Raw genomic sequence first — 21,256 nt, forward strand, 5'->3', positions numbered from 1 at the left:
GAAAACTTTTACCCAGTTATTACTGAGCAACTTTGGATCATCTATGGAGATATAAGTTCGGTAAAATGTCAAATACAACTTTTAAGGTAAGATATCTTATTTTTTCACTGAAGAAATTTTAACAAAGAAGACTCGGTATCATGGTATACATTGTAAATATAGGTTATTGTTTATTTTAAGGTCGAAATAAACGTAAAAGCCTAGCTCAGCATTTAATTTTCAGTAAAACCACCATATAAATGATTAAGATTATTTCGGTTGAAATCATTTTTGTTACGAACATGTTTTCGCCACTACCGCTGAATATGAACAAGCGTTATGAAACCATGGTGTATGTATGATTTTGTCTAATTTAGTTGAAATAAGTTTTTGATGAAATAAGTTTCTGATGAAAATGTACTCTTAAACGTTTTAAAACTTGTGTTTTTTTATTAAAAAAAAATGATGACAATATTTAAAGACAACTTTCCAAGAATTTATATTTAATGCATCACAAGCGATGTCGACGTTGTGAATTGATGTTGAATATTAATTCTTAATAGTAAAGGGCTACCCAATATAAATCTTAAATACTCACAATAACATTTTCATTGTAATAAAATAAGTTATCAAGCGAAAGAAAATGTTGACTTGTGTTCATTGACTAACAGACGAACGTTGTGATTTGCATACAAGGTTTTTGTTATTGGTGATTCATTCATACTATTAAAAAGGGGGTTAAAAACACGAGTTATACATTTAAATTATTGTCTTATTAAAGCAGAATCGCATTGTGGAAAAAAAACAGCGTACTACTTAAGGATTTTTATTTAAGGATTGAACGCCTTTTTAGTGCGCTTCATGGAATTTGCTCGATTACCCTGTGCGTTCATTCAGCATAAACGAAAAAAATGCGATCAATATTTATGCAAAAAACTAAATGCAAAAATACATATATTTACATTTTAAATAATAATTCATTACAATAAGTATCAGTATTTTATGCAATTGGATATTTTTTCTTACAGAAATGTAACCGACAACATACGTTTGTATAAAAGAATAGCTGATATTTCTATCTTCGTATATCATTGGTTTAACGACGTCACGCCAATCGGAGCGCAATATTGAAAAAACAATGACGTCATTACTCTTTGAGTGTTATTAAGGAATGAATTGCGGGCTTGATGTTATTATCGGGGTATGAACGCAATTGGGCTGGTCAAAGTGTGTGGAGTCCGAAGGAAATAGTTCATTATTTCATTCAATAAATGTAAATACTTCATTTCTTTATGAAAACCTTTCAATAACTCTTTCCTACCCATTCCGTAATTAGAACGACCCGACTGTAACCGGAAGTATTTTTTCAAATGACGTCACAATAACGCGGGAAAAGATCAGCCACTTAAAATCACTTTTAAACGTAAAATTCAAACAATTAAGGCAACTATTCATTTAAAATTAAAAAAAAAATACTTTCTAAAATGTTTATTTATATTTTACGGGACCTGCTGACACAATACAAACAATAACAGTATCATTTTTTTTCATGTATATTGTTATGCAATGAATTGCGATTCGAACATATCCGAAGATGTTGCGTTCATCGATTGATGAACGCAATTGCCGAAAGGCAGTTCATTTAAGGAATGGAAGTTGAGGTGTAAATATTACAATATGAACGTCAAGTTTTATCTATACAAAGGATCAGGCGAATGCAAATATAGAAACATGACAGTGACATCACACAATATCAAACAAACTATGTCATTTCAATTTTAATGTGAACAGCCAACATATTGGCGATTTAATAAATAAGTACAGTACTTAAAGCATCGCTCAATATGGAACTTGAAAGTCGATTTAATTAAAACCTACATACTGAAACATTAGGTATGTTCATTAGTGTATGTGCTTCTCTCTATGATAAATGTATTTTCACGAAATATAATTTTTGACTTCTGTTTGCACACTTGAATGCTATTTTCGACCTCCATTTTAACACTGAAATGCTATTTTTTACCTTTTTTTTACGATTTCACGATTAAATGTGTTTGTTTTTACCTCCACTTGGACACATAACTGTTATTTAGCATACCTATACAAACTATTGCTTTGTTGCCAAAATTAATTAGTATAATAGTTCTTGTCTGTGCTCCAACTTCCGCATGCATGGACAAAAAATTAATAATTTGTTTTACATACATCACACTCTCTCATAGTGAACATTGAAAATAAATTATTTAAAAGTGCATGAGGAAGTTGCAGAAAGGACAAGATCTTTTACATCTTTTAACATTCACCTCTAAATATTGCCTTGACCTACAAAGTGGGATCTTGCGTGCAACATGTATTTACTTGTATTTTAACGATGGAATCCTTGGCCAAAATTTCGAAATGACGGGATTTTGTAGAACGATGATACGCTGTGTGCCCCGTGATTCTTTGTTTTGTACATATTTCTTAGTCATCTGTAATAGTTAAGATATCAGACACGCGTTAAAAAGTTAGTTTTGCTCATTACTCTCATAAAACAAATTGTTCGTTAAATGTTATTTTAGTTTTTTCAATAGATATCGAATTTTCATGAAGTGCTGTTGTAAACATGATAGTTATATGTGCTGTCGTGAACATAAACTTCTTCTCATCTCAATAAAGCTGACTATGTTAAGTCGGTATCCTTAACAAACTTATCATAACATGCTCAGTTTATTCTATATTTTGGTTTGTATTGCCCTCTCATTTGTGACGAGAATTTATACAACCTAAAGCTCTTATTCATGGTATGAATTTACACCAATTTTATCGATTCGAAACTTCCAGATATTCAGTATCCCTCTGCAGTTTCACCAAATGTTTACAAAGATGGATAAGTTAAATGAATGAAGTAATAGATACAATAAAATGGAAGGCAAAATTCACTTCACCCAAACCCGTCTCATGTACGTTCCAAAATAAAAGAAATCCAACACCCAATAAACGAACAAATAGCAATATCAATTAAATTACTAAATCGCCATTCCTAAAGGTAAATCATAAACTGCCCACGCTCCAGTTAAATTCCATGCTTCCAAAATGGTCAAATATCTTTATCCATAAGAAATCAGGAAATAATAAGAAGCACTGACAACGAAATTGACTACCATGAAAATGACCTTCCCTCGTAAGATGATAATTTGTATCTGGCATGGCCTTTCGTGTAATAAGGTTAATCCCAAACCCGAGCATAGCGTGTAATGCGGAAACAAGGTTAAAAAGTTTTCACTTTACAAGTAATACCATATGACAATGTTTCCATTGTGCTGCAGACGACGGTCTTCAACAAGGGAGGCAGATATGTGATGACAATAGAAGAGTGTAAGTATCTATCATGTGTTTCCGGTACGGATAGAAAAATCCGACCCAAGGGCTGGCGCGTAAGCCGGGAATGAGGCTTGCCGAGTAACCGGCCACACAGCGTGCCCGAGCGTCGGGTTTTTCGATCCTTACTGGAAACACATGATTGATTTTTTTTTCTTGCATATCTAAAATTTTAAATTTGTGAGAAAATTGTTGTAGAAAACACTCTTTTGTAGGTTTCATCAAAAAGTTCTGTAGCTATGAGCACGATAAGGATGTCCAGCGTGGCCATTTTAATCTACTTATCTGGGGAGGGGGGAGAGAGAGAATGAGAGAGAAGTTGATAGCTTCAACGCCATAGAAGAAAATATCACCAACCAGAGACCTTAAGTGGAATCACAAGCCTCGAGTTGTGATAATAAAGTTTCATAGTTTATTCAAATGCATAAAGGTCTTAGGCCCATGAACATAACACCAATGGAATTCATAATATATATAATTAAAATGCACTTCTATCAATCGATCGTAGGTCACGATATATATTAATACACGTATACTTATCTTTACCAACAAGGTACTTTCGAAACACAAACAAAAAACATAGACAGTACACATACAATATAATGTAACCATAGTGAGGTGACAGTGGTTACAAATATCATTTAAATGAGTTTTCTAACATCAATATAAGTACAACAGGGACTCTAAATTAAAATGTTTTGTGGATAAACATTGCTAATTTCCTTTGAATAGTTTTATTGGTATTTGTAAAAGTTCAACAAATTTGGTTATATTTGGTCTATTTAAAAAGTTTTTATGTATGTATTGTATTGTCTTCTTCAATAACTAAATAAAGTACATTAAAACAAGAAATGAAACTCATCTACTATTTTATGGCAAACTTGACTTTTCCTTTCTAATTCAGAAATAGGTTTAGGTTTGTGCCATCTACCGGCCTCAATTTCTTACCTGTGTGACAAAAGTCTATGTCTCGTCAATGCTTTCCTAAATTTAACTTTATTAACAGCACACAGAAGTGGTTGTAACTTACAGTCAGTGAACAAAACAAACGTTTTGGCTGTAGCTGAATTAATAAATTCTGCAAACCATTTTTGTAAATACACATTTTAATCTCTGTTTCAGTTCACTTTAAATATATATATATATTAAAATCACCAACACTTTGAAATAACCATGCATCATAAAATCCTAGTGATAGTAAGATATCTATAATAACTTTTGCCCATGACTATCAATTTGGCAATCTTTCTAAATATCTATACGATTTTCTTAAAACAGCTTTAACATATTTAAAGGGACTGTACACCAGATTGCCACCAAAAACGTTGTGTTCTATAACGAATCTCAGGACAATTATTTAATAGAATGTGTTACGCTTTGAGATCATAATAGTAAAAAAGTACCAAAATGTAAAATAAAAATGTGGCGGAGACCGGGTTCGAACCTGTGTCGCCAAAATTGCAACCTAGTGTTGTATCCACTATGCTACGAAGGCTTATTTCAATCGAGTGGTATATTTAAGCTATACACCTAACTTGGTAATATCACGTGATAACATCGACTAGCCAGTCATTCATAAGGAATGAAATCTACTAGGTAGACATACCCAGTAATCTTTTTTAATGGAAAAATACGAAATAACTGCTAAACTTAAATAAATTGTAAACTATGTGGTACTTCAGTTATCAAGTTTCAATCCATTGTACACATTAATACCAAGTTTATGTCAGTTTTCAACAATTTTCTTTTTTTCTTGCAATATGATCATCTGGTGCACAGTTGCTTTAATATCATCACATTGTGAAATCTTTTACAAATAATAAATCACATTTACAATTCCTATAAACAACAATGGTATATGATTATATTTATATAAACAACAACATGACTTTACTTATGTAATACGCAAACATATATCAAAGAAATTGTTTTTGCATCCATTACATCCATAACTTAAAAGGGTTGAATTTTTACTTTATGAGTGCGACGTGTTGAATCATTTCACTCAAACGGTTTTTCTTATAGCATGAAAAAAAGAAATAAGTGGTTTATAATGACGTCATATACAAATACAATGGATCCAACCAGCAAAACATGTAATCACTTTTTCTTTTATCAATAGTTTAATGATTTATTGTACATTAAAACGTAGTTCAATCATTTCTTCGTTGTTGACTATCTTTTACCAGGTCGTGTACATGGAACGGGGTTGGCTGGAGTATATCTTGTCTTCAATTTGAATGTACTCATCACTGCATCAATTAAATTTATCCATCTTTTGTCAACATTTGGTGAAACATATAAGGGTTGACTCCGTCTCTTACAGAAGGACAATGGATAATTTGGACGTATCACCATGACGGCCAACCTAGAACATAAATTTAACATTTTAAATTGAACAAATGGATGGATATATATATTCATTTCATAAAAGAAATACTATTTGGAACAAACGTTTAGTGTTGAATGCATTATCGTTAAAGTTGAGAGAGTAGTTCAAACTACTATTAAATCAATTAAGCATGTTATGAGAAGAATTCACGTTAACAACAGCAAATATAAAATTCGCGTTAACAACAGCCTCTCTTGAAATATCGATATTCATTAAAAAATTTCAACCAATTCGTTTAATGAATGAAATGAGTAAAATCAATATTTTAACACATGTTTGAGATCTTAAATATTACTAATTACTAAGAAATGTATACAAAACAAAGACTCACGGCGCACATAGCGTTGCATCGTTCTACAAAATCCTGTCGATTCGAAATTTTGGCCAAGGATTCCATCATTAAAATCCAAGTAAATCCAAAATATTTCACACTTGTAGAAGCAGAAAATAGTATAGTATTTTATAGGCTAAGAAATATGTTCCCCTCTTTTCTCTCAAAAAGGTTATTTAGAAATAACTGTCACTTTCTTGCTTATTTACATCAGTTTTGAATCGTGGTGACACATGTGAGAACCCCGTTGAAGTCACGTGATTCCTCACCCCGAATACAACCCGCAATCTCCTAGCAATGCATTAATGTAACCATCAAACAATTGTTCACCGACTGTTGGTTGGCTTTTCTGTATCCCGACGAACACCCCCTGCAGAGACACCAATCCGCCATAGCGTGTTTGTGGACCATACTCGAACCGCCGCTGCGATGCCGTACTGTAAAATACAAAAATACCAAAACAGCAACGCGGGAAATATATATCCAACCAAAGTTTAGCAAACTAAAAAACTTTTACCATTTATAACATATTATAGATACCAAAGAGGGTAATATGTAAAACATTCTTTTGCTGGGCGGGTTGGGCGGGCATTTTTATTTCAATCTGAATACCATGAGTTTTTCAATAAAAGTGAGATTCACAATTCATTGAGCGGTTTAATCTCGGTCCAAATTGTACCTTAAACTACAGCCTAAACTTCAATCTCGCGAAAATAATAAAATTTATTTTTATTCAAAATGAATTAACTTATTATTGACTCCATAAATGTATTTTCTTTAAGAGTGTTGTTATTTTATGGGTTTTCTGTCCAATTGACTAATGTTAAAGACCAAAGAAAAGAATAATGATTCTGATTTCATATGACTACTGGTGAAATACTTTATATATCTCCTGTTACTGACACTTTGTTAATGACGCATTTACACACAATCTCAAACACTCTGAATAACACCATAATTATGATACCTAGTGAAAATTACATAGTCTGTAACTGAAGACTATGGATAGTTAACTCCCTGCCATAATCTTGCCATGAAACCACGATGATACTTGCAGTTGTTTGACGTACTTCAGAGAGAAGAGTAGTTTAGGACTTACATTACTTCATTGGTATATTTAAGAAAGGATTTAGATGAATTTTACCATTGATTAATTGCACTTGGATTAGTTATATTTAATATAAGGAAAAATATTTCGAAATTATGTCTGTGCACTCAAGAAAATTTGTATGTATATTGAAAAATCTTCACTCACAGAGCACGGTTCATAGCAGCAAAATGGTTAGTGCTTAATCATAAAACAATCATTATTGAAATTATAGCCTTTAAAACGTATTTGGAAGCATCTATTTAAAGGAACGACAAGTAAAATATGAGAAAATTATGAAGGCAATTTGTTTTAGCCTAAAAACATTTTTAATCATGTGTTTCTCATAAAAATGTCTGCCTTTTTAGATAGGATATCTCAATTACTGAAATCGTTCTAACATAAATAAAATTTAGGAAAGTTTAATACGATCGAGGCAGCGATCAGTAAAGTTATTCGTAGATGTTACTGAGACCGTGGGTTTTTATCACGTGATTGTGCTCCACCATTGCCGAATTCTGCAGCGAGAAAAGGGAATGCGCGCGCGCGCGCGCGTGTGTGTGTGGCATAAACACGGTAATCATGGTTAAACATGAACACTACACAATAAAGTCTTAAGAGGTTGAGCTAGTGGATTCACATATGAAAAATAGAATAATTAAATATTTCTATTTATTAGGATTGTTGGGATAAGAGTGAGGTTGTGCATACAAACTAGTTTAATCCCCCCAGTAAATTTACATTTTACTGACCATTCCAAGGCGGTACCTAACAATCCTTGATAAACATACCTAGTTTATATATATATATATATATAATATGTATGCACTATGCTGTGTGTGGAGTTTTGTGCTGTTCTTCCATGTTTCTTGTTTGTGATTTTATGTCTTTGGCGTTTACCCAGTGCCAATAAACCGGGTTTATGCTTAAACTTTTTGCTACTGAGCTTGTTTCTGTAGCGTTTCTCATAAATATTTCAATGAAACTCATGGAATACTTTGCAAATTTTGTACAACGTTTTAAAAATGACTCAAATATGGAATAGCACTTGTAACGTAAGGTATTTGATAAACATCCACGATTCAACTTAAAAAGATAAAGTTTTTCTTATTCTATAACCAAAAAAGTATGTAAAATATCGTTTTACTGAGAATACAAAATGTATTTACCCATAAACGAATTCGGCCCGATTAAATTGCATTAATTTGCAAACTAAACAAAAGATAACCTGCGGGAAACATATCAAGTTTTATAACTAGGCCACTTATGTCTATGTCATATTTTTATCTCTTGGTTCCCATGTATCGACACTATACTAACAAATCATGACGTCAATACCTCTATTTCTACCAACAGGCAATGATAACAGTACTGGTTGTACTTTTCCTGCAAGTATCAGCAGTTCACGGTAGCGTTATACGTGGGCCTACGCCATTTACGTTACAAAAACGACCATCCAACACTGGCAGTGCCAATAGAAACATAGCCACGGTCCAACGGCAGCTAACCCAGATGGAGTCAGTAGAGAGATACTACCAGCAGCTCTTTCTTAGAGGATATTTGTCTGAGGAGGCTTCTAACAATTTACGTACGTACCACAAAATGTTTGCTAGTAATTTAATGTTATAAGTATTATATTTAAAAAGTTAAAGCATGCACAACTTATCTTCACTAATAAGTAATTAACAACAAGTCTGCTCGCCGTATTTACTGTAATTTTACACGCTTCAACAATAAGTGGTAATAAGATGTTCTAATTTATTATTGCAGATAATATACAAGCATACATAGACATTTTACGGAACTACTTGGACACGGCACAAACAAACGGACAAAGGAGCTAGATTAACAAAAAAAATAACTGAACAAATTCAGCGCAACAATTCAAACAGTTTACAGTCCAATGGCCAGCGAGAAACAGTCTGTAGCCGTGCCTCGCTTTGGTGCTCAACCGAGTGGACTCAAAGGGTCAACCATGTGATATTATATACTGACAAAATACTACATTTGTATTAGCTAGTCTATTTACTTAGGAATTATATATCTCCATTTCCAAATTTTAATAGCAAAAAAAAACATAATACGTTTAACAACTTGATGTATGAGAGAGGCAAAAATGGTGCAATACTTGAACCCCCATGTCGGACGATTCGCGCGCAACAACGCACCTCTTCCATTTTCTTTTAATACACATATTTTTTTAAAATAAAGTCGTCTTTTCGTTCTCTACGTATATTTTTTCAAAAATGGAAAGTTAAAGGTGTGTAAGAAAATTATTCAATCACGTATTTTCAGTCCGGATAAAAAAGTCCGACCCTCATGACCGGTTTTCCCACTCGAGTAGCTAGGGTTTTTTTCCGTTCCGGAAACACGATATATATAGTATCAATCTTCCTGAAATTATTGTGCATGCATCCGTTTAAATAATTGCATGTCAAACAGTTGCAACAATGTGTTCTTGTCACTGCTGGCATTCTGTGTATTTGTTATTTATTTATAGATAATATTATTTCAATAAATATGATGTGTACAATTAAATAACTTACCATGTCAACCAACTGTTTCCGTTTTATTGATTAACTCATTGTCTATATGAAAGTCCTTGTGCAATTAACTGATGCGACAGGTTTCTACAGCTAAGGGATATTTTAGGATCATATACAACCATATGTTACTTTGATGTACATTTTACTGATAAGTAATTTAATAGTTTCTTTGTGTTGAAAAGTGTGCCGTCCTCGGAAAGTGTAGTTGATACACTTAACACCCAGATATAATTAGTTTTCAAAGCCATGTAAAGCTACATTCTCACACAAACTAAGACCATGCCATTTTGTTAAGCGTCCGCATTTTGAGCTACTTGAGCAAAATCAAACCGAGTCGGATAGCTCGCCGTATAACTCAAATGATTTAATTGATGTCACAAGTCGGTAGATACAGATACAACAACGAGGAAGATACTTCTACTTACAACACGGACGAAAAAATAACTGGTCAGGCAGAACGAACAACTACCAAAACTATTATACTACATCTGAAGATGACGTCACGCCTGAAACACACAATTCTCTTTAGAAGCAAGCGAGCACCACAGTTGGAGGAACAGAATGAAATAGAAGGTTACCTAGCTGAAACAGATAAAACTGTTTCTATACTTTATTATCACTCTATTACATGGCGGGTAATCATTGGAGCCATAACATTTTGTTATGTGTTGAAAATGCTCCAACGCGTCTTCCGTTATAGTGCCAATTGGTGGAATATGGATGTAAACAGTGAGTATGGTTTCTTATTTTTCATTTTAAGAGGTCTATACGAGTAAATTAAAAAAAAAATGGAGACTGTAGTTCCACATAGGAATGGCCATAAGTTGTTCTAAATGTAAAAGTTATGAACAAAATTTAATATCTGATCATTTTTTATTGACAAAAGGTTGCCGCGTTACAAATTTTAGAACTTTATTTGTTATACTTGCTGCACTATGCTCGATTTTCTGAACGTTGTGGTGCCAATGAATAGGTTGTGGTGCTCATGAATAGTAATTTAGTAAGAAACGAATTGTGAAAAAACTGTAGCAATTTCATAAAATGAAAATTAACAATTATCTGAATTAATATAATGTTCGATCTTTTTAAAGTATGACCTACTACCACACAGCTTCGCGGACTTTAAGGTTCAGTTTGTGTCTAATAAATTAATACTTGATAGCAAATGGTCGTCGAAATTCTAATTCTGTATTTCCAGGTATTATAAGGCAAACATCTAACGATTGTGTTTACAGATTTTCACATGGGTGTCTTTAAAGGGAAAAGGAGGTGGGGCTATTCTTTTGATTTTTACGTTGTCAACACTAACGTCTAGCAAGTTATGCAAGTTCTAGACGATCAGATATTAAATTTTATTCAGAACTTTTACACTTAGAACAACTCATGGTCATTCCTATGTGGAACTTCATTCTACATTTTTTTTTAAATTTACTCGTATAAATCTCTAAAAATGAAAAATAAGAAATCATACTCACTGTTTACATCCATATTCCACTCATTGACACTATAACGGAAGACGCATTGGAGCATTTTAAACACATAACAAAATGTTATGGCTCCAATGATCACCCACCATGTTTTAGTTAACTTCGAGAAGTAGAAAACAATGTGCTGTTGAGGAGTCTTAAATTAATCTTACAAAAAAGTATCATCCTTAAAGCTGCACTCTCGCAGATTGAACGTTTTGACTTTGTTTATTCTTTGTCTTGTAACGAGCCAACTTATGCGAAAAAGCATGGAAACCAGTGATATAAGGCTGCAGACAAAAACTCAGATTGCAGATTTTCATATTTGAGTTCAAAAATTGATGTTTATTGCATTATTCTTTAACCGTTAGTAACGCTTTATGCCATTAAACATTAATTTTAGAACGGAAAAATGAAAATCTGCGATCTGATCTGTTGATTGCAGTCTAAAACCACTGGTTTGCAGATATTTACGCAAAGATTGGCTCACTCCAAGACAAAAAAATTAAAAAGTTGTCAAAATGATCAATCTGTGAGAGTGCAGCTTTATGAACTTGACAATGATATTATGTTGTTTTCTTCCATGAAATAAAAGTCAGAGTTTTTTTTATCGCAAAGATCAGACAAAAATTAATCTATTGAAAGAAACAATTCAATTTAATCCACCAAGTGGACGTTACGTACCACTTGATACCTACATTTCTCCACCCAAAGCATTGCGTCAAACCCTTCTCGAGACAATAAGTACATAAAACAAAAACGTTTTACCCCAGAGCAAAGAAAAACATTAAATCGTTAGCACAGGATAAATCTATTATCATGCAAGAAGCAGACAAAGGTGGTGGTACAGTAAAAATTAATTATGAATTTTATAAAAAAAGAGTTTTTAAAAAACATGTTAACCTATGAATCTTATGACTGAAAAAATGCATCCAAACGATCAAAAAGAAATACTTACTTAAGTAAGAAACTTCGTTAAGAAAATCAATAGCATAACGAGACATGAAATTATCTAGTTGTTATTTTCCCAGCAGAACGAGAACATTTTACGGTCTTCCTTTAATATACGAAAGTAAACTAACTCACAATGTGCGCAATGAACAAAGTAGTGACTATATCAATACATAGAATCTTAAAGATTTGCAACTTATGCTTTGAATTTGAAACCAGTCGTCTGAGTTCCCTTTCGGATATTTTATTAAACCTTTTTTTGTAAAAAGTGTGTATTATTATATTCGTGATAAAATACACTTTCTTAAGATCATACCCTGAGACACATAAACATAATGACGTAAGTCTAGAAGTTATGTGTTTCTGGCTTGATAAATATCGATAGTTGATAATAGTGAGATTTGGCTGGTATTTTATTGTGTCATCGGCATTAACCCTGCGCTATTATACGGGGTTTATGTTTAAATGTTTGACTATTGAACTAGTTACTGTAGTTATTCATATAAATATTTCAATCTTTCATTATTGAAGGATGTAAAGAAATAATTACAGAAAACAGTAAGTGTTCACCAACTCTTTTCCTACACATGTCACGCTTGTCCTCGGCTACTTAATTATGTCCTAAAATTGATCAGTCCACGGAAGAATCATTTGCCTATATATCACTGGAAACGATAACTATACGGTGTATCTTTTGGCAATTGCTATTCTTGAACAAATGAAGTTCAATGCATAGAGTTTTTGATTTCAAAATGAAAACAAGCGTTGAACAAATACCATTTTAGACATACTGTTAGATAAGGCAGGAACATCAATAACTGCCGATGTATACTTTAAAACCATCTATTCTAATTAGTACTTATTGTTTGAGTCATGCCATCCAAAACACACTAAAAGCAACATACCTTTTTTAAGCACGTAGGCGTTGTACCATTCTGTCGGATAAAACAGTTTTTAGATTTTTTTTTATTAAGATTAAGTGAACTCATGCATTCCAATTAAACGAAATGATATAAAACTGTTATTATAAAAGCAACACGATTTCTAAAAGTGTATTAATGGAAAATTTTAGAGAAAACTGAATACAGTTCATTTTAGCACGTAACCCGAAGAATAAAGAGACATTAGTGTTTTAAAAGATAATTTTAAACTTTAAGATTCTGATGAAACCACGAAAATGATATAAAGTAGCACTTAAATAATTAAATTCCTAACGAAAATGAACAAAAAGATGCCCACGGTTCACATAAGATTGTTCGAGGAAAATGATGTGAAATTGTGAAGATAACGTGTCACTTATTAGAACTATATATGATCTATGAATAATTGACTTCTTATTTATAACTAATAAGCTTCCTTTACAATTGAAGTGAGACTCGCAGTGGTGTGACGCCCACTCTGATATATGAGTTTGAACGATAAAGTAATTAATATTTAAGGCTAGTGTAACTATGATGGTCTATATTGGTATTTCTAATCTTTTTTAATTGTATTAGGATAATGATGTTTGAAGACTAAAGAGCAAAATCTGATTTTTTCTGTATATGGATAAACACCTAATGGATTGTTTTAACTCACAAAGCGCGGTACGTACACACGCCAAAATGCTTTCACTTTTATATTTCTCTTATGAAGACATATATAAATATAAACTAACTGAGTAGTGCACCTCTCAATGTCTGCATAATTATGTATTTATTATTATAATTTATGTATTTTATTATTTTTTTCATTATTGTGTTAAGTGTTATTGCTGGTTTTTTTGTCGCCATGGTAAATGTACATATATTGTCAGATGGGTACATGACCTTCTTGGAAATAAATGTTCTGTTCTGTTCTTTTTTCTTATTTATTTTCACATAGAGTACCATTAACATATTCCTCTTTAAATAATATAACCTTTTATGCATTTTCTATCAGTATGGTTAAGCTCACACACGCACGCACGCACGCACGCACGCACGCACGCACGCACGCACACACACACCCACGCACAAACATACACACACACACACACACACACACACACACACACACACACACACACACACACGACAGTGATGTCCCCTACACTTAGATATTCGTACAAGAAAAGCTACAATAGAAATTTAATATTTGTTAAATAATTAAAAAAAAAAAAGTTCTGTTCTGTTCTATTAATTTAGCTATAGAAAGGATTTTAATTCACATGTCTGGGAAAAAATCAAATCAAGATCATGGAGAATGTCAATAGTACTTCTAATAAATGTATTTCAACATACGTATTAGTAAAATTTCTTTAAACGTTTGGAATATATGTTTTAAACGTTGACTCTAACATTAAGTCATGTATGTATTTTGACGATAACGTTTTGTTCGAATCTCGCACATGATTTGGGGTGATCTTTTCATATGCATTTTAAAATTAATACGTTTAAGCAGATATCTAATTTTGATGAAAAAAATTGCGAAAAGCATATTGCAAAATCAAAATGATATGAATATTAAATCTGTTGCTAGTATAATCCAGTCATCTTTTGTCAAGTGTGCATTTTAGAGAGATTTAAAACATTTTATTACAAATCTCTTTGTAATATGAAACGAAATCAAGTTCTTTACAGCATATTTCAGCCAAATTTGGCAACATTTGAATAAAACAAAATGGTAAACATGCAAACAGTGTTCAACTGAGTGCAACATTGTTTTCCATGCTGTTTTATTACTCTCATGCTTTTTAATTGAAAGACACATCCTTTTATCTATCACAATTTAACTTTATAAGTAGGTAACTTCTGCAGACATAATGCCTGTATTTCGAATTTCAAACTTAATTCTGTTTCAAAGGAAAGAGCAACGAATGAAGGACCATTTTCAAATTGAACCACCGATTTTAAGGATGACCAAAGACTTAAAACATTAAAGCATTTTCGAAATAACTGAAATATACATCATGGATGGTTGATACTCTTTACAGAAATCCTCAAAAAACAATTAGTTTTGGAAAAATCACGGGAAATTTCGAAAGATTCGTCCAAAACGTCCATTGAATGCAAAGATAGATAGATGGACATGCTCAGTTATAAAAATTACAAACATATTATCATTATTATTATTATTATTATTATTATTATTATTATTATTATTATTAATAATAATTGAATTCAAATGAACTTGATTAACCCCATGTAAAGGGGCTTTGTATATTTGTGTAGTTATTTAAACTCATGACATACCACTCAAACCTAATGAACATATATTAAAGAATTCAAGACATTTCTGTATTAAACTGCTCTGGCGTTCCAATCTTGATAGACATACGGTTTTTGTTAATAAGTTTTATTTTATTTTCCTTCCTAGGAGGGAAAGTACATATCAAAGGAAATTAGCAATGTTTATCCACAAGGCTTTTGAATTGGGAAACTTAATGTTCTATGTATGATCATGTTGTGTAATACATTATAATGATAGTGTAACTACTGTCTCATCATTATGTTCATATAATATACTATGTGTACTTTCTATGTATCCTTCTTGTTTTGTTAGTACCTTGTTAGCATAAAGAAGTGAACATGTTTTCTTATATATTTTGACCAACGATCGATTGACATATGTGTATATACTTATATATATTTTTCTCTAGGTACGTAAGTCATTTGAATGCACTGTATGGCATATTAATGTCTCTTCTTTTTCTGCTCGCAGGCAATGATAATGGTACTGCTTGTACTATTCATGCAAGTATCAGCCGTTCACAGTAGCGTTATACGTGGGCCTACGACATTTACGTTACAAAAACGACCATCCAACACTGGCAGTGCCAACACAAACATAGCCACGGTCCAACGGCAGCTAACCCAGATGGAGTCAGTAGAGAGATACTACCAGCAGCTCTTTCTTAGAGGATATTTGTCGGAGGAGGCTTTTAACAATTTGCGTACGTACCACGCGATGTTTGACAGAAAACTAATAACATAGATGTATTATCTTATTAAGTTGAGATAATGAATTTACTCTAAACGTTTTTCGAAAGGCTTACATCACCAAAGAGATTTATATATGTATGTTTTATTTATGTTTCAATTGTTTGTTCCTAGACTAAGAATAAAACTGAATACGGACAATCCATGTTCCTATTAGTCAGGTTAGATAATAAGTAGGATGCATACATGCAAGAATTGGAAATGGTAATTTGAACTTACACTGAATGTTTGTGTTGCTAATTGTACTATATTTATAGCAAATACTGCATTTACAGCATACCTTCCCTATTATTGCAACTAATATGCAAAAAGAAAGTGATTACTAAATAAGTGTAACATACCTTATACTCTTCAAAAACATTAAGTGATGAAGAGTGTTAGTAAAGTTTACGTTATTATATTGAGTGTTAATACCATGATCTGTTTATTTTTTGCAGGTAGTATACAAGATTACATTGAATACTTACGGAATTATTTGGACACGACTCAAACAAACGGACCAAGCAACTAGATTGACGAAAGAGGAAAAAATAATTTTGAATAAATTCAGCATAATAAGCCCGTATTGGTGTTTAAATTCCAATGGCAAACGAGAACCAGTCTGTATCCACGACTCGCTCATAATGGTTGTTTGTCGAATATACTTGACCATTTTGTTATAAACAAAAGGTTATCAATTTATTTGCTCGGCTGTTTACCTAATACTAATGTCGAGACATTGTAATAACCTTGGTGTCGTCGTACACAAATTTTAATGTTTGATACAATTTAAAACCACACAATTACAGTACATGTACGTTATACTTGATGGATGCATTTTTTAACATTTTAATGCATTATTTGTTTAACTCATTTATTTAATTGCTCAAGACAAAAAACAACATATGAGTTGTGTCCCTTTAGTATCGTGGAATTTGTACGAATGGTTAGCATGGTAACACGCCCACGTGTATAAACTTGTTTAAAAGACTTGTCGAGATTTGTTTAACTCATTTTACTTAAATGGTCAAGACAAAAAACAACAACATATGATTTGTGTCCATTTTAGTATCGTGGAATTGGTACGAATTGTTAACATGGCAACACGCCCACGTGTACAAGTCTGTATAAAAGACTTGTCGAGCTATGATCCTTAATCGATGGTGCTCTTGTTGGTGAACTTAATCAATAACTACCAAGTCAAATGAATTTCGCTTGTTTTTCAACTATATTGTTGTTTTTGTTAACATTTATCGGAACTGAAATAACGACCCTCATAACATTCCCAAAGTTTAACAGCAAAATTACTAGTACACTTCAACATCTTGATGCAAGACTAGATAAATTCGAGTCGCGATGTAAACGTGTCTTATGTCTTTTCCACTGTACGTCATTGACTTCTGCAGTTTCACAATTAAGCCAGAGTCACCGTATAATGACCTTCTGTTAGATCTAACCATTACAGTGGTCTTTGAGGTAAGGTTACATACCTACGTAGGTACCAATGGCAAGGCATGAAATGCTGATTCCTTGAAGCCTTATCGAATGGTGCCAACAAGACTGTAGTTTCTTGTACATCGGATCCCCCATGCCAGGCGAGTCACTTGCAACAACGCGTTTTCTCTAGTTTCTTTTATTAGGCCACACAAAATTAATGTTTAGCTCCTCGAATTTTTTCCATAAAAAATGGAGCGAGTGAGTGAAAAAAATACGAGTTTGTCAGTTTTCATAAAACCCGAAGCGAGCGAAGGGCGAAAAATAATTCTTATAGCCAATTTAAAGAAAAAAATCTTTTAATTTAATTGCCCATTTATAACATAACTGCCAACTACAGCATTTTAAGAGATGGTCAGAAAATCACTAAGAACCTACTACATGTATGTCTAAGATAACCTAAAGTGGACCAACACGCTATTGTGACTCTCGTGTACATGTTCCACATCCGGTGAGTCAATTGTTGGTAAGGCGACAAAAGGAATGATTGGGAAATGGCATTTGGCCCAAATGCAACTCCGCATTTCTGTAAATAAAACTGTAGAACATATTTGACGTATTCTTTACATCGTATAAGTGTGGCATATTTATCAATATTACCGTAAGATAACCTTAAAATGTTTGCGAATTGTTTCGTGTTAACCAGTGAGTGCCAGATATCACGTGATGTACGTAGTAATGGCCGCGTTTTTCAAATCGTATAGGAAAAAAATATATTTTGGATATTTAAGTGATATTCGACGGTTCAAACTTGGGAATTTATTTGATCATGATGTGGAACTTCTTATTAACATGACTAAAACATCAAACAAAAACCGCAAGGATAGGACTAGTAGTGGAAGTGATAGTGATTCAACAAACAATAGAAAAATCGCAAAACAAAGAGGCCCTTCTGAGGAACAATCTGTTGACATTTCTGTAAGTGAAATTCTTGGTCAAACTAATTCTGTTTTATATGCAGAGGATAATGTTAACACTGCAAAGAACAATATTTCGTTAGATGAGTTTAAATTGTTTTTTTGAAAATCTTAGCAATAACATAGTAGATTGTTGCAATGAAGAAGCAGAATCGTTTTGTAATAATAATGACTTCAGCCAGCCTAATACTGTATACCCTGAATTAGATAATCCGATTAGTATTGAAGTAGTATAAAACTAGGTGGAGCGATCTTTATAAAATAAAGATTTGGCTCCTTTTGCTGGGGAGCGATCTTTGCTTTTTGCTATCGTATATGGTCTATGGGAAATAACTCGTACAATGGAGTACATAGGTGTATACAAGAGTGATGTACCTGTGAACTATGGATTCTCGGTTTAGTGTGTCATATGAAGATGGGGGGGGGGGGGGAGGGGCGTACTTTTGTCGAGAGCCGTTACGGGTGATATGATATGGTTTAGTCATTGTTTTTTTATAAATGAAACGGTTGTTTATGTTTTGGCTTCATTGATGCCGAGTTTGATCTACCGTCAGTACTACGCGGTGTCAGTATAAACACAATATTTGGTGTATGGGAAATAACTTTTACATACGAGTACATGTGTCTTGTTTTTAGAGCATTATTTTCACTTTACTTACTCATAAGAAGAGAAACATTATATAAGCTTTTAGTTTTTCAATTTTGTTTTTAATGAAATGCTTAGTTATACCTATTAATATGTGTGCATTATTGTGTTTTGTATATGTGCTTACATATGTTTTAAAAGGTTTGTATTTACTTAATAAAAACAGCTCAAACTAAACTTGTTTTGGTTATACAAGTGCGTGTTAGACATGACATACTTTTAAAAGTATATTCGACCTACTATTAAAATAATTTAAATATTATCTGATATTTCACACGTTTTCGGAAATGACTTGTATTATAAAATTAATTTATGAAATAGCGATACTGACATTCATAATAATTGTGGGTCATGTATCATTACTAATCTGAGTTCCAAATCAGAAATATATGTAAATTATATTACTGTTTATGAAAAGCGTTATTATATCATTAAATAAAATTGTATAAGTTAAACATTATATGGTATAATTTAAACATTACATTACCATGAGAATTAAACATCTTCGTTAGATATGAAAGTATTACATTTTAACATACCATCATTTTGAAAAGTCACTATGATAACCCTTTTTTAATTGAAAAATAAAATTGTGTTATGATTACTGGATGTCTCACATTTATGATTTTTAACCTATATATTTTCATCAGTCTACATTTAACCTTTGTTAAGTGAGGATGGCTAACCAACATTTTAGCATTGTGTTAACACAGCTTTTAAAGTGCCAGGTGGAAAACAGCCTGCTTTGCCACAAGGTGTGTTTTTGTTGTTGTTTTTTACGATTTATCAACTTATTTATTATATTAGAATTAAAATATCGTTTACGTTATTTTTTTTTATTTTTTTTTAGGAAAGACAATTACTCAGTAAGCTAGTTTTAGTATAGCTAATATGACGATATTAAATTTGTGGGAATTTTGATATGTTTATCTTTTTTTTTTTTATCCGATTTGGTATTTGGTGGTTTGCCTCTTTAAGTTGTAAGCTTTTTATTGTAACTTTTTTAGAATGCTGCCTTAGAAAGAAAGATTGGTTCTTTGTGATTATAATTTGCTTTACTGAATTATTTAACAATTTCAAGTTATTTTTATTTTACTTCATGTGTGACATTTGAAAACCCAATTTGTTATGTCAAGACAGAATTAAGCCATAATGCATTGAAATACACACATTGACCAATTTAAATTTACAAGTAGGAAATTGTTTCGCAAACCACAACCAGATTCTTAATGTTTATTGCTCTTGTTTTTCAGTTAGAAACCGTGAGATCTCAATTATTGGGGATCCAACAATGTATGGAAACTCAAAGGGAAAAGGAGAGGTGGGTTTTTTAAATATTTTTATTAAGGATGATACCTTTAGGAAATATAACATCTTTTTAAATACAACAACTTAAATCAAACTTAAAAACAGTCAACAAACATTAACGTGACAATAAACTTTTGTTTTAAAAAATACCCTTTTATACCGAATAATACTGTTATTGATAGAAAATTGACAAAAATGGATGTGATTGATTTTAGAATTAATGAAAAAATATTTACATTGGTAAAGGATGTAAAATGAACATGACAATGTTATGAGGTAAAATGTTGACATGCAAAAAAATATATGATGGGATATATATATATATATAATTTTATTATGATATATGGCCTCCGGCCCAATCATTTACATAAACATATATATTTAAATCAATACAACAGGTGTGACAGGTCATGAAAATTATGCAATTCAATATTCATTATTCATAACGTAATATAGATATTATAGATTGGTTCTATTTTACAAACATATCAGTGTAAGTACATAGACATATTTAACAATGTGCATCATTTCTTATAATTCAACACATATGAAGGTAATATTGATATACTATGCGTAAAATGGCAAGAAGTTTTATCAATCTCATATGCTGATATATCATTCAATTCATGATTAATACACTATGCACAATGACATAAATATATGCCTATACATAATAATCATGGAAATAATTATTTCGTAGTTTGAAAGCATGGTATACAAACATAGCAGTATTTCTTATAATTAGCTCATTTCTACTTGACATCAAATTATAAAATCTTTGCAATGTTGGAAACTCATGATACATGCTAGATATGTATTTAACACGTAATTTAGAATAAAG

The 21,256-nt window shown here is 32.1% G+C and overlaps 1 protein-coding gene and 1 long non-coding RNA gene across 2 annotated transcripts; both read left to right on the forward strand.

Annotated features, from left to right (window-relative positions):
• On the forward strand, positions 1-9,606 carry LOC128230370 (uncharacterized). The gene is made up of 3 exons (XM_052942581.1): positions 1-86; positions 8,506-8,737; positions 8,920-9,606. Exons 1-3 carry the CDS (start codon positions 66-68, stop codon positions 8,991-8,993), a joined length of 327 nt encoding a protein of 108 aa, XP_052798541.1. The 5' UTR covers positions 1-65; the 3' UTR covers positions 8,994-9,606.
• Positions 9,607-9,801: 195 nt separating this feature from the next.
• Positions 9,802-16,975, forward strand: LOC128230254 (uncharacterized). Its single transcript, XR_008260190.1, has 3 exons — positions 9,802-10,268; positions 15,794-16,025; positions 16,509-16,975. It is a non-coding gene; the product is annotated as an uncharacterized LOC128230254 (long non-coding RNA).
• The last annotated feature ends 4,281 nt before the right edge of the window (positions 16,976-21,256 follow it).

Source organism: Mya arenaria, chromosome 4 (genome assembly GCF_026914265.1).
Source record: "Mya arenaria isolate MELC-2E11 chromosome 4, ASM2691426v1".
Lineage (NCBI taxonomy): Eukaryota > Metazoa > Mollusca > Bivalvia > Myida > Myidae > Mya > Mya arenaria.

Excerpts from the sequence above, each read along its gene's own strand:
- LOC128230370 (XM_052942581.1), top strand. The coding sequence starts at position 66 with ATGTCAAATACAACTTTTAAG. Across the intron at positions 87-8,505 it reads TGTCAAATACAACTTTTAAG|GCAATGATAACAGTACTGGT; the intron begins GTAAGATATCTT and ends TTCTACCAACAG. Across the intron at positions 8,738-8,919 it reads GGAGGCTTCTAACAATTTAC|ATAATATACAAGCATACATA; the intron begins GTACGTACCACA and ends TTATTATTGCAG.